Raw genomic sequence first — 20860 nt, forward strand, 5'->3', positions numbered from 1 at the left:
CCTCAGCACTTCCTTATACCGTACCCCCCATATACCCATCCTATCCATGTGTTTGTCAAGATGTCTTGTGAATGACGTTAATGTATCTGCATCCACAACCTTTCCTGGCAATGCATTCCAGGTACTCACCACCCTCTGTGTAAAAATACCTGCCTCGCATATCTCCTCTAAACTTTGTCCCATGGACATTAAACATATGCCCCCTGGGAAAGAGTGCCTACGCATCCACTCTATCCATGCCCCTCAAAATCTTTTAGACCTCTCTCGGATCACCCCTCAACCTCCGTCTTTCTGATGAAAACAGTCCGGGTCTATTCAGCCTCTCCTCACAGCTAACTGATATACCATCAATGACCACAAGACGAATGGTGAACTATTGTGGCTTTATTGTGCTAGATGTAAAGCCTCCTGTAGCTGGACCCAAGAATGGGGGCAGTGCAGGAGAGCGTACACTTTTATACAGAGCCTGCTGGTGGAGCCAGCAGGCTGGGATTTACTGTAATAACTGTAGTACAATGGCAGTGTACCATAATACATGTAATGTATGTTCAGTGGTTTACCACACTAACACCCTCCAGACCAGGCAACATCCTGCTAAACTTCCTCTGCACCCTTTCCAAAGCCTCCTCATCCTTCTGGGAGAGTGGCGACCCAGGATTATGTGCAATATTCCAAGTGCGATACGTTTACAAAGGTAACTTTGAAACTGCGTTTGTTGGATTTTCGCATTAAAAGCACATCTGCCCTTTGCTGAATTTGCTGTGATGTTTGTGCATTTAAACAAATGCCCGTTTGTCTCAACATGATTTTGACAGCAAATTCTCACACATGTCACAAACTGCTTCTCCTCGAATATGCTGATTTTGCAGTGTACGGTGACTACTTACAGCCAGACAAGCCAACAGCCAGTTTTCAAACAGCTCGTTTGATAAACAGCAACAAATAGAATGGCCAGCTCATCCGTCCCCTTTGTTGCTGTTGCTTGAAAAAGAAACATTGGCAGCACACTGGAAGACATGTTCGCTCTCCTTCATATAGTGCCACAAGGTTAACGCGCATTCACCAAAGCAGGGTGACAAGCCTCAATTTCATATCTTTATCTGCAGGAAAACATAGCCAGCAGACCTCCCTCTGCACCACACTAAAATTTCAGCCCACATTACATGCTCAAGACATGCTCAAAAACCATAACCTTTTCCACAGCCGAACCAAGCTACCACAAGTTAAAACATTTTATTTAAACACATTTGTCACTGTCTCTTTCCCCTAGCAAAAGGTTGGACTGTGATGGTCCTCCTCCTTCGAAAATCATGCAATTGCCAGACATGTAAACACATATTGAAGACCCGGATTCGATTCCCGGTTTGGTCACTGTCTGTGCGGAGTCTGCGCATTCTCCTTGAGACGATTTCCTCCGGGTGCTCCGGTTCCCTCCCACAAGATGTGCTTGTTAGGTGGATTGGATATTCTGAATTCTCCCTCCGTGTACCCGAACAGGCGCCTTAGTGTGGCGACTAGGGGATTTTCACAGTAACGTCATTGCAGTGTTAATGTAAACCTACTTGTGACACTAATAAATAAAGGTTAAAGATTAAAGATATCTGCGCCATTCCTAAAACACTTATTTTCACCTCTGCAACATCACCCAACCCTGCCCCTGTCTCGGCATATTTGCTGCTGAAACCCTCATGCATGTCACTGTAACCTCTAGGCTTGACTATTCAAATTTACCCCTCGCGAGCCCCATGTTCTCCCCTCTGTAAAAGTGCGCTCATCCAAAACTCCTGCCTGTGTACTGGCTTATGCTAAGTTCCATTGATCTATCACAGACCGCTCTGCTCATTGGCCTTCATTGGTTCCCAATTATGCAAAGTTTCGATTTTAAAATTCTCAACTTTATTTTTAAATCTCTTTATGGTCTTGTCCCTCCCTAACTCTGTAATTGCCTCCAACAGTAAAACCCTCAGAGATATCTGGACTCTTAAGAATTCTCAATTTTAATCACTCCATTATTGTCAACCCCCAGTTGTATAGGCCCAGTGCTCTTTCCTCCTTTACGACACTCTTGAAAACCCATCTTTTGAACAAGCCTTTGTTTATCAGTCTTAATATCTCTTTAAGAAGCTCAAATTTTATTTGATGCTGTTTCTGTGGCACCTGCTTGGGATATTTTCACATATTAAAGCCTCCCGATAAATCCACGTTCTCTATATCGTCTTCTAGAGGAAAAATCTGGATCTATTTTAATAAGTAATAGTAGGCAATAACACCTGCTATTCAGTCCTCCAACCATAGCTGAAACTGCGGGATCCGTCATATTGGATAACATGATCTTGTGAGGTGGCAATACAAAGACACAGCTCTGTGGTCTTACTGTGTATCTATTCCAGTATATCGGGCCTGTCTGCAATTTTATTTTGCTGAGGCATTACTTATTGAACCTGCAAGTTCCTGACCTCCCAGTGTCTTTGAGCCTCTGACCGGAATCAGCCACCAGTCGCTATGCACCTTTCAATACCTGGAGGCTCTCTAACTTGGCCTGTCACCCTTCATAACGTTTCGCAATTGTGTCCAAAGCTGTAGTCTCTTCTCCAGTTAGTTAGCCACAGCTAACATTTGAAATGCCAGCAAAGAGCCTGGCATCATGAGATGATTTTGCTGGAGAATACTGGCAGAAGATAGTACTAAGGGTAACTCAAAGGATGCCCTACTCTGACTGCACTTTTTAACTTTTTAACAACACATTTTAAATTTTACGATAAAATATTTATTTTCACACCATGTTCTTTTAAAGGCAATTGACTCAAAACATGCAGGACAAGCCATTTATCATTGAAACAGTGTCAGGCTGAACCGATCCGCCAGTACTTCAGCTACACGGTATCAGAGGCTTCCAAACATTGCTGGACACATTTACCAGTCCAAGGGATAACATTCATCACACAGAATTATGCAGGCAATAACTTTCATACCAGGAATGGAGCATGATGGATCGTGCTCGTGATTTGAACTCTATCTCGTACTGATATTGCTGTCAAGAGCAACAGAAAAAACAAAGCACAATTCGGGAAAAGAAAGTCTGGACAGACCCACAACCACAGAAAGATGTTCTTGGATTAATGTAATGGTGCCCCATCCTACAAGATGCCATTTAACCTTGCATTGTGTCATGTGAGAGTCCCTTTCAGAAAAGTGTGTTTTATAAAATGGCTGCAGTGATGTCATCGTGTGGGTGCAGCTGGAATGTGATTCTGCTTTTTACTTTCGTTTTGAGCTGGAAGCTCTTTTTGGCTCAGTGTTTTAGTTTTGCTTTCAGTTGGAGAGCTGCATTCAAACCAAGCAGATGTATACTGGTGTCTGTATGTTACAAAAGGTGTTTAGATCACTTGATAATTTAAAAGTGATAACGGTACCTTGTGGAGAATTCAAACCTACTGTCTGTGTTAAAAAATGTTTTGGCTTATGGATGTTGTTAGGAAAGTTACTAAGGGTTACCTATAGAGTACTGTATCTTTTTGTGGGGTTATCAGTGTGGGTAGTTGGTAAGATGTTTACTATGGGTTTATAAAATGTTAACTGGATTCATAGAATAAACATTGTTTTTGTTTAAAAATACTTTAGATCTCTGTTGCATCACACTTGTAAAATGGGCCCTTGTGCTCCCCATAATCAAAATCTATTCAAAGTTGTGTGTCAGGTGAACTCCACGATATACTTTGGTGTTCTCTAAACCCAGGCCCATAATAAATTGGGGGCTCGTGGGATAAAAGTCCATCTTTCATGATTGGGTTGGCTTAGTGAACTTAAAGACAGTGAGGGGTGAGCATATGTGTGTTTGCTCTTCAGGTGTGGTATTCCAGTTTACGTAGGGAATGTGTTGTGGACAATGGCTCTTTCAGAGGCTCGGAAGTGTTTGGGTGTGGAGAAGGTCACACGAAGTACCTTGCAAACAGAGACTAAAAAAAAGCTTCTAGATTTGGCGAAAAACATTGCAGTTAACGTTACCTGACAGCATACGAAAAGAAGAGGTAATTACGGCAGTAGCTGAGCATTTAAAACTACCTGAGATACAGTCTGACTCATTAGACATGTCAAAAGTTCAGTTACAGATTAAACAATTTGAACATGAAAAATAATTAAAGCAGCTTGAATATGAAATGAGGGAAAAAGAAAAAGAGAGAGAGGAAAGGGAAAAAGAGATAGTGGCCATGAAACATGACAGTCTGTTAAAATTGGCGGAGGTAAAGGGAAAGGTACAGTTTGAGGATAGTGGTGACGATAAAGAGAAAGAGCGTCATGGTCGAAGGCTTGGTGGGGATCTATTTAAATATGTCCAAGCATTGCCAAGGTTTGATGAGAAGGAGGTAGAAGTGTTTTTCATTTCATTACAGAAGGTGGCTAAACAAATGAAATGGCCACAGGACATGTGGGTGTTACTGATTCAAACAAGGCTGGTAGGTGGGGCTAGTGAAATGTTTGCATCACAATCAGAGGAGGTATCTGGGATGTATGAGGAGGTAAAAAAAAACATCTTAGGTGCATATGAACTAGTGCCTGAAGCCTGCAGATAAAGGTTTAGAAATTTAAGGAAAGAACCTGGTCAAACATATATGCAGTTTGAAAGGATCAAACAGAGTAATTTTGATAGGTGGAGAAGGGCTTTGAAAATAGACCAAACATATGAAGCTCTCAGAGAAATTATACTTTGAGGAGTTTAAAAAATCAATTCCTGATGTAGTGAGAACTCAAGTGGAAGAACAGAGGGATAAAACTGCGAGGTTAGCAGCAGAAATGGCAGATGATTATGAATTAGTTCATAAATCAAAGCTTGGTTTCCAACATCAGTTTCAGCCTGTGAGTGATAGAAACTGGGAGAAAGAGAAATACTCAAGTGGTAGAGGTAAAGGAGATCTGATGGGAGATAATAAGGAGAGTGTACCTCAAATTAAAAAGGAAATCCAGGACGGTGGAAGAGAAATGAAAAGTTTCAAATGTTTTCACTGTCATCAACTAGGCCATGTAAAGTCACAATGTTGGTGGTTGAAGAAAAGCACTGGGAAGGCCGATGTGATAAAACAGGATAAGTCAGTGGGGTTTGTTAAAGTGGTAAAGGAAAGCCCAAGTGAAGCGAAGGAGGTGCAAAAGATTGTACAGCCTAATCAAGAGGTGATTGATAAGAAGGTGCCAGATCCCTTTAAAGAATTTACTTGTGTGGGTAAAGTTTACTCGTGTACATGAAGGAATAGGTAAAGAATTTTAAGAGATACGGGAGCTAGTCAATCTTTGATGGGAAGAGATGAGGAGTTATGCAGTTTGGGAAGAATATTGCCAGAGAAGATGGTAATATGTGGAATTCAGGGTGAGAAGAGTAGTGTTCCATTGTATAAGGTAAGGTTGGAAAGTCCAATGAAGAGTGGTGAAATGGTAGTAGGAGTAATATAGAAGCTATCTTGTCCAGGAATATAGTTTATGTGGGTAATTATACAGCTGGATTGCAGATGGGAGGGATGCCTACTGTGGTTGATAAGCCAGTGGAAAATCAGAAAACTGAAGTGTTGAAGGACGAATATCCTGGGATTCTTCCGGATTTTGTGGTAACAAGGTCGCAAAGACACAGGTTAAGACAAGAGGAGAAATAGAGTGAAGATAAAACTGAAGTTCAATTATCAGAAATGATTTTAATCAGATGGTTGGAAAGGAACAAGAACAGGTGGAGAATGAGGCAGATATTTTTCGTTCAGAAAAATTGGTGGAGTTACAACGGAAAGACATCCGTGTTATTTCTATACATCAGAAAGCATACATGGGGGAGGAATCTGAGTGTATACAGAATGTTATTACCGTAAAAGTGATGTCTTGATGAGAAAATGGAGACCTTTACATATGCAGGAGGATGAAAAGTGGGCAGAAGTTTATAAAGTAGTATTGCTGGTAGGGTATAGAAAGGAGGTGTTGCGAGTAACACGTGAGGTATCGGTGGGAGATCATTTGGGAGTAAGAAAAACTCAAGCTAAAATCCCAAAACAATTTTATTGGCCTGGACTACATAAAGATGTAGTTAAATTTTGTTGATCATGTCACACATGTCAAGTGATAGGGAAACCTCAAGCAGTGATAAAACCAATGCCCTTAATACCTATTCCAGCATTTGAGGAACCTTTTACAAGTGTCTTAATTGATTGCATAGGACCGCTTCCTAAAACGAAAAGTGGGAATCAATATCTTTTGACTATAATGGATGTGTCTACTAAGTTTCCAGAGGCCATTCCAGTACGCAATATTATAGCTAGAAAGATTGTGAAGGAGTTACTTAAATTCTTTACTAGATATGGACTACCCACAGAAATACAATCGGATCCAGGATCAAATTTTACCTCAAGGTTATTCAAAGAAGTTATGGATAGCTTAGGAATAAAACAATTTAAATCAACTGCGTACCATCCACTGGTACGCAGGGAGCTTTAGAAAAGTGGCATCAGACATTAAAGACAATGTTGAGGGCTTATTGTCAAGATTATCCAGAGGATTGGCATAAAGGAATTATTCATACTGTTTGCAATTAGGGATGCACCTGATGAGTCAACCAAATTCAGTCCTTTTGAACTAATTTTTGGTCATGAGGTAAGAGGACCACTTAAATTGATTAAGGAATAATTGGTGACTGAGCAGTCGGAACTTGCATTATTAGATTACTTTTAGGGAATGATTAAATAGAGCAGGAGAATTGGCGAGACAACATTTAAAAGTTGCACAAAATGTGATGAAACGGGTAGCGGACAATAAAGTAAAAGTTTGTTGTTTTGCCAGGGAAATAACGTTTTAGCATTGTTACCAGTGGTAGGTGAACCTTTAAAAGCAAGGTTTTGTGGACCTTAGCAGATTGAAAGGAAATTAAGTGAGGTGAATTATGGTAAGAACGCCAGATAGAAGGAAAACTCACCGAGTGTGTCTGTGAATATGCTTAAAAGGTACTTTGAAAGGGAAGGAGAGCAAAAGGAGGAGGTTTTAATGATTCTAACTCAAAGTGAAGAACCAAATCCATATGACTTTGAATTTGACATCCCTCGAATTAAATTGGAAAACCAAGATGTTTTTAAAAATTGGGATAAATTGTTGAGTTACCTTTCAGAGGAAAATCAAACTGACCTGAAAGAGTTATTGATATCACATGGGCAGGTTTGTGGAGATAAGTTGGGAAGTACTAAAATTACTATACATGATGTAGATGTGAGAAATGATGTTCCAATTAAACAACATCCATATCGACTTAACCCTTTAAAATTGGCACAGGTTAACAAGGAAATTGAAAGTATGCTTAAAAATGGTGTTATTGAAGTGGGTTGCAGCCAATGGAGCTCACCCATTGTGATGGTACCGAAACCGGACAATACCCAATGGTTGTGTGTGGGCTATAGAAAGGTTAATGCTGTTACAAGAACGGACTCTTATCCTATCCCATATTTGGACGATTGCATTGAGAAGGTGGGACAATCAGCTTTTATTTCCAAACTGACAGGTACCTTTATCCGAAAGGACGAAGGAGATTTCAGCTTTTGTGACTCCAGACGGTATATACCAATTCAAAGTTATGCCATTTGGCATGAAAAATGCCCCAGCCACATTTCAACGGTTAACTAACAAAGTTGTTTCCGGATTAACCAATTGTGTAGTATACATCGACGCTATGGTAATTTTCAGTCAGACATGGAAAGAACATTTAAAACATCTGATAGCGTTATTCAATCGACTGCAGGAGGTGGGTTTGGTGGTAAACCTAGCAAAAAGTGAATTTGGAAAAGCCCAAGTCACTTTCCTTGGCCATACAATCGGACAGGGCCGAATGGTCCCATGGGATGTGAAAACAAAAGTTATTGGGGAGTTTCCAATACTGTCGACACGAAGGGAAGTAATGCGATTTCTTGGTATGAGTGGATTTTACCGAAAATTTGTGCCGAACTTCAGCAGCGTGGTCGTTCCATTGAGGGATTTGCTGAAGAAACGTCACAAATTTCAGGGGACAGCGGAACGTCACCAGGCCTTTGAAGACCTAAAGACTGTGTTAACCAATGCTCCTGTGTTGTAGAATTACAAGGTGCTCTGTGATCGGATTGAACGGAAGTATCTGACCTGAAAGAGAATTGCCAAGGCATAGAAAAATGGATTGATTGTACAGAGCCCTTCTTGTCCAAAAATAGATTGTCAATCAAGAGGGATTTCAGTTGAGGAAGAAGAATTAAAATGGACTATGTTTTATAAATATTTCCATGTTCTGTTTGGTTTTAAAAAATGGATATTTACTGTCAATATTTCTTAAAGGAAAATGGAGAAAAATGAAACCATCTTGAAGTTGATGGTTTATTTTTTTTTCTTGGGGGGAGGTGTCATGTGAGAGTCCCTTTAAGAAAAGTGTGTTTTATCAAATGGCTGAAGTGATGTCATTGTGTGGGTGCAGCTAGAATGTGATTCTGATTTTTACTTTCATTTTGAGCTGGAAGCTCTTTTTGGCTCTGTGTTTTAGTTTCGCTTTCAGTTGGAGAGCTGCATTCAAACCAAGCAGATGTATACTGGTGTCTCTCTGTATGTTAAACAAGGTGTTTAGATCACTTGATAATTTAAAAGTGATAACGGTTCTCTGTAGAGAATTCAAACCTACTGTCTGTGTTAAAACATGTTTTGGCTTATGGATGTTGTTAGGAAAGTTACAAGGGTTACCTGTAGAGTATCTTTTTGTGGGGTTGTCAGTGTGGATAGTTGGTAAGATGTTTACTGTGTGTTTATAAACTGTTAACTGGATTCATGGAATAAACATTGTTTTTGTTTTAAAATACTTTAGACCTCTGTTGCATCACATTAGTAAAGTGGGCCCTTGTGCTCCCCGTAACCAAAATCTATTCAAAGTTGTGGGTCAGGTGAACTCCACGATATACTTTGGTGTTCTCGAAACCCTGGCCCATAATACATTGTTTTAAACCATGAGTAAGTTTGTCATATTTATTATATTCTGCCTTTTGCGGGGTAAATTAAATCTTGTACTGTCTGCGCATAATGGCAGTGCAATGAGTCAGTTTTGCCCATTGGACACATCAGGTAACCCGCAGTTGTTTAATGTGCCTCATCTATTGACATAATCTGCAGTTCCCGATTACAACCACACACTCACTCAAATGCTTCCAAGTTGTCAAGTTCTAACAATAAAATGTTAATTCAAATTACATTTGGTTCTCTGAGACCATTAGAGCTAAGTGCAGCGCTGTCAGCAGTAGAAGTGGGAGAGATCTGTCTCTAAACCCCACACCACTCCTGCACTCAATCTAATAGGGTGGTCCAAAATAAAATGGGAGAGCAAGTGGAATCAAACGAAAACAATAGATCTTTCAAGAGTCACAGATGCGCTGTCTGAGAGGTTCAGGCAGTGTCCTAATACATGTTTAAAATTCAAAGGGATTGTAAATATAATCTGACTGTTCGTGTTAATTCAGTGTTTCAAATTTGTGACTGTATGCTCCGATCAGGTTTTGTACATTCCTGCATGGACAGTGCAGTAACCACCAGGACACCCCTCCTCCACCACCACCCCCATACCCCCCAAAATGTATTGATACACAACATTCATTCATCATTAAACTGCATCACAAATGTGGGGTGACAGGAAATGATACATTCAACACCTGCCACAGATGACTAGAAAATGAATACTGACGCTGGCTAGTGCACAGTGAAGCAAGCCTTTTTAAAAATCAAACCTAATATAGGCCTCGATAACAGTGGGAAGGTCTTTTCAAAGACGTCAGTCCCCACCAGTAAGATTTCATAAACACAGCGATAGTGCTGAGCTCATTTGCAAAATAGGGTAAGCTTAGCTGAGTCAGTGCATTTTTAGAGAAAGAATGGAAAAAGTCTAATTAGGAAGAGGTCATCTTCAGAGCAATATTTCCAATGTGAGCAATAATACTCCTCTTTAGGAGTCTGCTCCAACAGGACAAGCTGTTGATCAGTTCTAAGTTTGGACTTTAATACTGTCAAAAGAAAATATCATTAGCGGGTTACAGAATAATAGAGCATTATGTTATCAATTAATCTGCACTTAACTATCCTCCACTGAAAAAGTATCACTTTCAAATATGTTGCCAAAAGACGAGATTTTCCCTCAATGTACAGAACATTTTTCAGTTGTGAATTCTAATTTCATCCTAAGTGCTTTCAGTAACTGCTGCAACACCACACAGGAGGACACTGCAATTCCCTTTGCAAACATTCCTACCTGATAAAACTCTCGAAGCCAGTTCTTTTGTAGACTTTCAGGCTGCAAAACACAAGGTAGAATGAAGTAAATATGCTGTTCGGAATATTCACCTGTAGTACAACGGAATTAGTCCTCTTCCTATGAAGCTGTTTATTTAATTTTTGGGCACAGTAACTAAAACAGAAACGGTGATTACTTAACCCCAAATGGAACAAATACATCATTAGATCCTGTCCCCAAAACCATTTTGCTTCAACTTACCTCTGGAACTCAGGATTGGCACGATTGCACAGTGGTTAGCGCTGTTGCCTCACAGCGCCAGGGACCCAGGTTCAATTGCGGCTTTGGGTGACTGTTTGCATGTTCTCCCCTTCTCTACATGGGCTTCCTCCTGGAGCTCCAGTCCCCCCCCCCACCCCCCCCACCCCTGTCCCCCCCTCCCTCCACAATACAGAGATGTGTGGATCAGGTGGATTGGCCATGCTAAATTGCCCCTTAGTGTCCTGGGATGTGCAGGTCAAGTTACGGGGTTCTGAGGATAGTGCAGGGTGATTGGGGGAATGGACCTGGGTAGAGAGCTCTTTCGGAGGGTCAGTGCAGACTCGACGGACCGAATGGCCTCCTTCTAGTAATTCTAGGTTGAGGTCCTAGAGAGTGCCCTATTGAAATAATTTCATCTTTCTTCTGACCTCTTAATTTTTCTTGAGAGATTAAAAATAAAACAAAAATAGTTCTGTCGAAGACAAATTGTAAAAGATTGACTGGCACAATTAATTAACAACTCCAGTATGATTGCATCATGTGGCTACCAAGGTGGTGGATGGTGAACAAGATGGAGCTTGGGCTTTTCCTGTCGAGCAATTCCCATGTTTCTAAACATTGGAAATCTGAAATAAGAACTGAAAATGCCAGAAATAGGCAGCAGTCCCACCAATTTCGGAAAAGGTAGGATAACATTTCAAGTTTAGATATTTTATCAGAAGATATTTATTTGTCTGAAACATAACCTGTCCCCTTTCTTTTCAGGGGCTATGGGTTCGTTGTGTAATATAAAAACTTTGCGTTCGCATTTCAGTTTATCATTAGCTTAATTTCTGCTGAAGGCAGTGCTTCACGCTGAGATCCACAGACATTACAGAGTTGATCCACTTTTCACATAGATTCTGAGTGTCGCCTATGTTATTCCCTGCAGTAGAGTTAGGGATGGCAGTCACAAAATAAAAATATATGAATGGCAAGTTACTTTGCGAAAGCTTTTCTGTATTAGTGCCTTCACTAATATTCTGGAAACTAAAGTAATGTAAAATTTGCATCTTCAGAATGATATATGTGCTGCAGAAGTGTGACTGGATTAGCTGCATAATAACATCAGCTAGAAGACTATCGGTGCCTCTGGAGTTAAGAAAATAGCAGGGGAGTCCTGCAAGTACTGGATATCCAAAAAGGAAACATGAAATGTTGGAAATATGCAGAATGTAGTCAGGTTATGAGGTTTTGAATGTCTCCTTTTGAAAACATCCACCCAAAATGTCGTGATTTGCTGATTAAAGCGTAATCTGCTTTTGGCAGCCATCTGAGTAACTGTCATTAACTCATTGTTCTTGCTATCACTGTTAGCATTTGTCGCATGAAAATTAATGTCATCAATCTATATTCTGCAGAGTAGAATAGTGTTCAGAACACATAAGTTACATCAATGTCACTTGATATGCTAGCTTTAAGAGTCAGTCATGTAAGTTGGAATGAACATGGCTGGAGTGATTGAGAACATGCAGTTTATCCACATTAAAACCATTGTAGATTTAATTAGGTCATTCTAAACAGTGATTGTCAGCAAACAGTTGAGCGATGTGATTTGGGAGTTTGCTTGTTCTTGGTTCGACTCCCATAACGTTGTCTATCCAAATACTCTGGCAAGTATAAACTTGCTCTGCTTGTCATCAATACACCAGCCAAGACTTGCAATAATAATAAATTTTGGAAAGTACTTGCATATTGCATCTTCCTAATCGCCACACAGAGTATGCATGTGGCAAACTGACTGATCTTATTGACAGGGTTCCAGTGGAGACCAAACAATGATCCAGTCACGATAAGACCAGAAGACATGGGACATTCGGACCATCGTGCCTGCTCCGCCATTCAATAAGATCATGATTGATCTGATATGATGGGAGCTATTTAGCTACATGGGAATAAGGTCCCATAGTAAACACGTTTAGCTGCATGTTTCCTGGCACTCACAGCGCTAAGAAACACCAAGCTATATATAACGTGACTCGCATTTGATAGGGGGTCTCAATGGGGAATGTGCGGCCGAGGCCGCACTTGGCCCTGTTTTGTGCACTGATGAGCTCTGCTCGCTGGAACTCCTCAGTGAGCACGAGATCCGAACGCCATTTTTAAATGGCGTCCCGATCTCCAAGCCTCCGACATGACCCCCAAACCCCAAGCCTCAATGCACTATGGGAGGATCCTCAGCCCCCCTAGCAGTGTCCCATGGGCACCTTGGCAGTGCCAGACTGGCAGACAGGTGGCAATGCCAGAGGGTCAGGCTGGCAGTGCCAAGGTGGCACCAACCATGCTAGGCTAACACCCTACCCAAAGGGCCTCTGACCCCCATGAGTGCCGTTCCATCTGGTCCCTGTTTCTGCTCCCCGATTGCTCTGATGTCTCGGGTAACTCATTACAATGAGACCAGCTGTCTCGCTTTATTGTTCAGATTTTCTTAACTGTGATCCCACCCACAATGAGTGGGATTCACATCGCAACCTCTTGCGAGATTGCATTGGATCTCTTGAGGTGTTGCAAGCCGGGTCGATCTTGGGAACAAGGCCTCCCGGCTTTTATCAGCCACGCTGCGCCATGGCGAGCTGCTTTTCGGGAGCAGCGTGGCCATTAAATCACGCCCGATAATCCTCAGCTCCACTTTTCCACCTTATACTCATACCCATTGATTCCCTTACTGATTAAAAATCTGTTTATCTTAGCCTTGAACATGCTTAACAACCCGGCCTCTACAGCCTCTGTAGTAAAGAATTCCACAGATTCGCTACCTTCCGAGAGAAGAAATTCCTCTGCGATCCCTTATTCTATGATTCTGCTCTCTGGTCCTAGACCTGCCCAAAGAGGAAACAACCTCTCAGAATCTAACCTGTCAAGTCCTCTGGGAATCTAAATGTCTCCATAAGGTCGCCTCTCATTCTTCTCAGCGCCAAAGAGTACTGGCCCAACCTACTCAACTTTGCCTCATAAGAAAATCCCTTCAGACCTGGGATCAACCGAGTGTATCTTCTCTAGACAGCCTTCTATGCCTGTATATCTTTCATAGAATCATAGAATCCTTACAGTGCAGAAGGAGGCCAATCGGACCATTGAGTCTGCACCAATCCTCTGAAAGCACACCCTACCAGGGCCCACGCCACCGTGACGTCTTCGATCAGGGAATCAAAACCTTTTGCAATATTCCAGGTGTCGTCTAACTAGAGCCATGTATAGTTTTAGCGAGACTTCCCTATTTTTATATGCCATTCCCTTTGAAATAAAGGACAACATTCCATTTGTCTTCTTTATTACCAGCTCCGTGGATCCAAGACTGGACCGGTCGAGTCCAAGGTCAGGGAAGGTATCTGCTACGGCTGAGGAACTTTGGGGGTTCATGAGGCACATGGGGTGGGGGGGATCGATCCATGGAGATTTGGGAGGCCGAGGGGGTAAGAATTTTCATTCTACTCCCATGTGCACAAGGTGTACGTACTCCTGAATAGATTTCTTTGTGCTGGATAAAATGCTGCTGGCAGAGATGATAGATGCTGAATATCCAGCAATAGTGGTGTTGGACCACGCCCCGCATTGGCTGGACCTGCAAGTGAGCAAAGGAAGGGTCCAGTGCCCACAATGGAGGCTGGATGTGGGGTTGGAAGCGGAGGAGGAAATGTGTGAGCGGGTGAGGGAAGCCATCCGGGGGTACATAGAGATCAACAATACGGGGGAGGTGTCGCCGGGTAAGGTCTGGGAGGCACCGAAGGCAGTCATCAGGGGGTGATTTATTTCTATTTGGGCACACAAGGAGAAGGCGGAGTAGGTGGAGATAGAGAAGCTGGTGGGAGAAATCCTACAAGTGGACAGGAGGTATATAGAGACCCCAGAGGAAGGGCTTTTGAAGGAACGCCAGAGGCTAAAATTGGAATTTGGTCTCCTATCCATCGGCAAGCCGGGGGGACAGCTCAGGAGGGTGAGAGGAAGTATGGGGAAATAGCGAGCAGAATGCTGGCGCATCAGTTGAGGAAGCAGGAGGCGGCGAGAGAGACCGGGAAAGTAAGAGACAGTGGGGGAAGGTGGTCTTGGATCCAGCGGGGGTGAATGGAGCGTTTCGAGATTTCTACAGCAAGCTGTATAAATCGGAACCCCGAGCCGGAGAAGAGGGGATGAGGCGATTTTTGGGAGGGCTGGTGTTCCTGAAGGTGGACGGGGTGCTGGTAACTTGGGCTTGGGGAGGTAATAGAGGGGCTGGAGGCGATGGAATCAATTAAGACCCTGGGACTGGACGGATACATGGTGGCATTTTATAAGAGGTTTTCGGGGGTGTTGGGACCGCTGTTGGTAAGGGCCTTCAACAAAGCAAAGGAGTTGGCAGTGCTCCCCCGACGTTGTCGCAGGCGTCGATCTCTCTCATTTTGAAGCAGGACAAAGACCCGGAAAACTGAGGGTCATATCGACCAATCTCTCTATTGAATGTGGATGCCTAACTACTGGCAAATATCCTGGCCACACGGATCAAGGACTGTGTCCAAGGGCTAATAGCTGATGATCAGACGAGGTTTGTTAAGGGGTGGCACCTGGCGACCAATATTAGGAGGAGGCTCTTGAATGTTTTCATGGTGCCTACAGAGGGGCACGAGGTTGAGGTGGTGGTGGCGATGGACGCAGAGAAGGCCTTTGATCGGGTGGAGTGGGGGTACTTATGGGAGGTCCTGGGATGGTTCAGGTTTGGACAGGGATTTGTGGACTGGGTCAAGTTGCTTTATCAGGCACAGGTGGCAAACGTGCGCATGAATCGGGTGAGGTCAGAGTATTTTAGGCTGTACCGAGGGACGAGGCACGAATGTCCTCTCTCCCCACTGCTGTTTTCCCTGGCCATAGAGCCTTTGGGAATGGTGCTGCGAGCTTTGAAGGTCTGGCAGAGGATAGCACGAGGGGGGTAGAGCATAGAGTCTTGCTCTATGCGGCCGATTTGCTCTTATATATATCAGACCCGTTGGGGGGGGGGTTGGAGGGATTATGGGGATACTAGAGGAATTCAGCCGGTTCTTGGGGTACAAACTGAACATGGGCAGAAGTGAGGATTTTGTGATCCAGGCAAGGGGGGCAGGAGAGGAGATTGGGGGGAGAGGCCATTCAAGGTGGTGGGAGAAAGCTTTCGATACTTAGGTATCCAGGTGGCACGGGAATGAGGACAGCTCTACAAATTGAATCTGGGTAGGCTAGTAGAGCAGATGAAGGGGATTTCCGGAGGTGGGACGCGCTCCCACTGTCTCTGGCGGGGAGGGCACGGACTGCGAAAATGACAGTCCTCCCGTGTTTGCTGTTTGTTTTTTAGTCTCTCCCAATTTTTATCCCCAAGGCGATTTTTAGGAAGATGAATGGGGTAATTTTGGGATTTATTTGGGCGGGTAAAACCCCGCAGATGAGGAAGGTGCTGCTGGAGTGGGAGCATGGGGAGGAGGGCTGGCTCTTCTGAACTTTATTAACTATTAACAGGCGGCGAATATACCGATGGTCAGGAAGTGGGTAGTGGGGGAGGGGTCGGTGTGGGAGCAAGTGGAGGCGGCATCCTGTAAGGGCATGTGTTTGAGGGTATTGTTAATGGCACCTCTGCCATTATCGCTGGCTCTGTACTCCACAAGCCTGGTAGTAGTGGCAGCCCTGAGGGTGTGGGGACAGTGGCGGCAGCACAGAGGTTTGGAGGGGGTGTTGGTGTGGCCACCGATATGCGATAACCATCGGTTCACTCCGAGGACCTGGAAGGAGAGTTTCGGAGCTGGTAGCGGGCAGGGATCGAGAGATTTGGGGATCTATTTATTGATGAGGGTTTTCCGAGTTTGGAGGAGCTGGAGGAGGAGTTTGAGTTGCCAGGTGGGAACGGGTTCCAGTACCTGCAAGTGAGGGATTTTGTACGGAGACAGGTCTCGAGCTTTCCATGCCGCATGCAAAGGGGGCTACAGGATAAGATGATGTCGAGAACAGGAGTTGGGGAGGGGAAGGTCTCGGAGATCTATAAGGAGCTGATGGAGTGGGAGGGAGCCCCAATAGGGGAGGTGAAGAGAAAGTGGGAAGAAGAGTTGGGGAGGGGAGTTTGAGGCTGGGTTATGGGAGGAGGCTCTGCAGAGAGTTAATGAGCCCTCGTCATGTGCCAAGCTCAGCCTGATCCAATCAAGGTGATCCACAGGGCTCATATGACTGTGGCCTGGATGAGCAGGTTATTTGAGGAGGTGGGGGACAGGTTTGGGCGATGTGGAGGAAGTCCTGCGAATCATGTACACATATATTGGGCGTGTCCACGGCTGAGCGCCTTTTGGCAGTGATTTGCGGACATCATGTCAGAGGTCCTGCAAGGGAGGGTGGCTCCGAGTTCAGAGGTGGCGATCTTTGGAGTGTCGGAAGACCCGGGAGCCCAGGGGGGGAGAGAGGCCGACGTTTTGGCATTTGCTTCCCTGGTGGCCCGGAGATGGATTTCACTGGGAGGGAGGGACTCGGAGCCCCCAAAATCGGGGGTTTGGGTTAGTGACATGGCGGGGTTTCTTAGGCTGGAGAAAATTAAATTTGCCTTGAGGGGTTCGTTACAGGGGTTCGCTCGGTGGTGGCAGTCGTTCATGTTCAAGGAAAATTAGTCTGTCAGCAGGGGGAGGGGGGAGGGGATGGGGGAAGGGGGGAATAGGGGAGGCATTGAACTGATGAATAAGGGTAGGAAAACCAATGGCGGGAGGGCCAGGAAGGGCTGGCGGTGTGTTTTTATATGCCATGTTAGTTGTGGTTTGTGTTTGGGGGGAATGATGGTAACTTCATTATGTGTTCTGTCGGATGTTATTGTTGGAAAGTGTTAAAATTATAAACGCCTCAATAAAATATTTTCTAGGGCAGCACGGTGGTGCAAGTCATTAGCATGGTTGACTCACGGTGCCAAGGTCCCAGGTTCGATTCCTGCTCTGGGTCACTGTCCGTGTGGAGTTTGCACATTCTCCCCGTGTTTGCATGGGTTTCACCCCCACAACCCAAAAGATGTGCAGGGTAGGTGGATAGTCCACGCTGAATTGCCCCTTAATTATAAAAAAATTATTGGATACTCTAAATTTATTTTAAAAAACAAAATAAAATATTTTCTAAAAATAATTTATTGGAGCGTGAAATGGCTACAGAACGGCAGTATTGGTGGGGATCTGTTATCTGATGACATTTAGGGTGGTGGGAGGGGAATCCCCGCCTTCCTAAAAATCCTGACCGTCTCAAAACCAGAAATCCAGGGATGAAGGCCATGCCAGATTTCAGATCCTGCCGGAATTCGGGTCAGCCAAGGGCAGTTTGGATAGGCCTGATGGGGTGGAGTCAAGGGTGATTCGGAGCATGGTAATAGACCAGCATGCAAGCAGACCAAATCTAGATCATTTGGTTAACTACCCAACATGATCTCTGAGCATTATTTCAGGAAGTGAAGTTGATGTGGCAGAGGCTACCTGCCCCGCAATGGTACGTAGCCCATTAGGCCCATTGGAGAACGTGTTGCTGATTTTGCCATTGGTGGACAGGGCCCTCCCGGAGGTTAAATCCTGGATTTGAACTGGAGGGGGCCTTGTGGCAGCATGCCAGTGGGCCACTGATGCTTCCTCACCATCCAAGCACACACCTATTGGGATACAACAGCCTCCGCCACAAACTAGCCTTTGAAGGGGTCTCCCTCTCTACAATGATGGCCTGACAGTTGTGGTCATGTGTATTTTAAATTTTTTCTCAATGTCTCCACCTTGAAGTACCTTCACAGTCTCCAGCCTGCCTCAGCAGTGCCCCTCCTCCATTTGGGGCTGCTGGCTGGACATCGCAATGGGCCCTCTGAAAGGACCTCCATGGTCTGACCATTTTTATTAATTGGATGGGGCTCCTGAAAGTGGCTTCTCGCTTGGCCTCCTCAAAGAACATCACAGGTGATGTTTTGCCATAGCCACAGCCAGTTCCAGGCTCCCAACCTGGAACTTAGGCCGACATTGGGACTTAAGTCTTTGATCCAGCAACAGACTCCTTTCCCTAGGCACTTGCTCCATCTGTCTCCTTGGTCACCGTCTGAGATTGAATCAGACCTTTTTGAATCTTGCTGTCTTATTACTCTTAGCTGACCTTTTGATCCGTATCCACTCCATTAGCAAGATAGCTGACTTCCAACTGCACCAGCATCACCAGCCTCCAGCCGTGCCTCATCTCATGTGGCGCTGAATCTCTCATTCACATCTTTGTCACCTCCAGACAATTATTCTAATGCTCTCCTGGCTGGCCTCCAATCTTGCACCTTCCTCAAAATTGTGCTGCCTGTATCCGAAATCACACCAAGCTTCATTCATCAATCCCTCCATGGCATCACACCTCTCCATCTCTGTAACCTCCTACCAGTCCTACAACATTCAGAGGCATCTTTGCTCTTCCAATTAGGATCGTTTGCGCCGCTCTGACTTTCCTCATTCCACCATTGGCACCTGTGCCTTCAGCACCTGTTACTTCAGAAGCATGGGCCCTAGGCTCTGGGATGTCCTTCCCAAACCTCCCTTTCCTCCTTTGCGATATCTTTTAAAACCTATCTCTGGCCGAACATTTGGTCACCTGCCTGACTATTTCCTTTCTTGGTTCAGTGTCAAATTTTGTTTGATAAATGCCTGTGAAATACCTTGGAACACTTTACCACATTAAAGGTGCCAAAAAATGCAAGTTGTTTTTGTTCGCTTGACAGGGTTGGAGTGGTGGAGGGATGGGTGTGTGAGGAGAATTGCAAAGTTGCACGCCATGCCTCAAAGTCATGTCAAACCTACAAAGCTCCAAACAATCATATTTTTTGTCATTAACCAACTCAAAGTTCAATGACAAGCTAGGTTATTATTGTTTTCCATTGCAAATGGCATAAAATACTTCTATCATATTCCCGCTGTCTGTACACACTCACAATACCCATGCCTCAGAATGAATATCCTCAACTATGAATTGTAGTTAACAGCTTAATGCAGTTATCAGAAGGACTCAATTCTGGCTCACAGGATGCACATTAAAACCAGTGCCAGCTCTACAATGAGATGTGACAATTTTCACGTCAATCACGCTCTGGCTTACCTAGTGGGTTCACTGACTGTCTACTTTAATCCTTGTGTACATGGAAAAACTGATTCAGAGCATATTTTACCGTCCAACTGGATTGTTACAATGGCATGAAATGCACAAGGTTATTTCATTTATAATTTGTACATAATCTAAATAATATTGTAGTTTATTTTAGATAAAAACTACAATTGAGCAGTGGCATCTTTATTTCTACAAAATGTTCCAGCTGTCTGTTCTGTTTTTGTTGTCAGTAGTAACCAAATAATATTAAGGTAGGCAGCTGCTATGCAAATGTACTTACATAAAAGATGGTGTTTCGGTCACTGCTATAGTGACAAAGCCACATGGTTTCATTAGGCAATACAATAACAAGTGGAGACTGATGTGAAGAATCTTGTGTGTCTAAAAATAGCAGAATAATAGCAGAATACTCCAATTAGTTTAGATGGGAGAGATTGAAGGATCTCAGGTCTCCTGATTTAAGGAAAGCTGTAAATGAGTTTGAAGCAGTTCAGAGGAGGTTTACTGCATTAATACCTGGAATGGGCAGGTTGTTTTATGAGGAAAGGCTGGGCAGGCGAGGCTTGTATACACTGGACTTTAGACGGGTACGAGCTGCCTTGATCCAAACATATGAGCCTGTGGGGACAAGACAGGGTAGATGTGGAGAGGATGTTTTCTTCTATGGGGGAAGCTACAACTAGGGGTCACTGTTTAAAAGTAAAGGAGTCACCCATTCAAACTGGGCGCAATTCAGCAGCCTCGTCGATGCCGACAAGGTGGCGCAGTGAGGCCGTTGAATCTCAAGAGAAGCCTCCTTCAGGAATCGCACATGCGAAATTTCATACAATCATACAATCCCTACAGTGCAGGAGGTCATTGGACCCACCGAGTCTGCACCGTCCCTTTGAATGACCACACTATCTAGGCCTAATGACCCATCCTATTCCTGCAAACCCACCCTAAAGGGGCAATTTAGCATGACCAATCCACCTAGCCTGCACATTTTTGGACTGTAGGAGAAAACTGGAGCACCCAGAGGAAACCCCACACAGACACGGGGAAAATGTCCAGACAGTTATCCGAAGTCGGAATTGAACCCGGGTCCTTGGCGCTGTGAGGCAGCAGTGATATCCACTGTGTCACATGGGATTCAACAAAATCTCGAGAGGCGTCATGATCTGGATCTCGCTCTCGCTGGGTGCCCAGATCCGCGAGTAGTCTTCCAGGAAATGACTTAAAGAGTGGCCTCGATGAGGAGTTCCT

The 20860-nt window shown here is 44.1% G+C and overlaps 1 protein-coding gene across 5 annotated transcripts in view; it reads right to left on the reverse strand.

Moving 5' to 3' along the window:
* inpp5a (inositol polyphosphate-5-phosphatase A) overlaps positions 1-20860 on the reverse strand; it is a 752293-nt gene that overhangs the window by 457945 nt on the left and 273488 nt on the right. For all 5 annotated transcript variants that reach the window (XM_072479145.1, XM_072479144.1, XM_072479142.1 and 2 more), the window contains one exon: positions 10262-10303. In XM_072479145.1, coding sequence (XP_072335246.1) covers positions 10262-10303 — 42 coding nt within the window. The remainder of the gene's footprint in view (positions 1-10261; positions 10304-20860) is intronic.

The sequence above is a fragment of the Scyliorhinus torazame genome, chromosome 16 (genome assembly GCF_047496885.1).
Source record: "Scyliorhinus torazame isolate Kashiwa2021f chromosome 16, sScyTor2.1, whole genome shotgun sequence".
Lineage (NCBI taxonomy): Eukaryota > Metazoa > Chordata > Chondrichthyes > Carcharhiniformes > Scyliorhinidae > Scyliorhinus > Scyliorhinus torazame.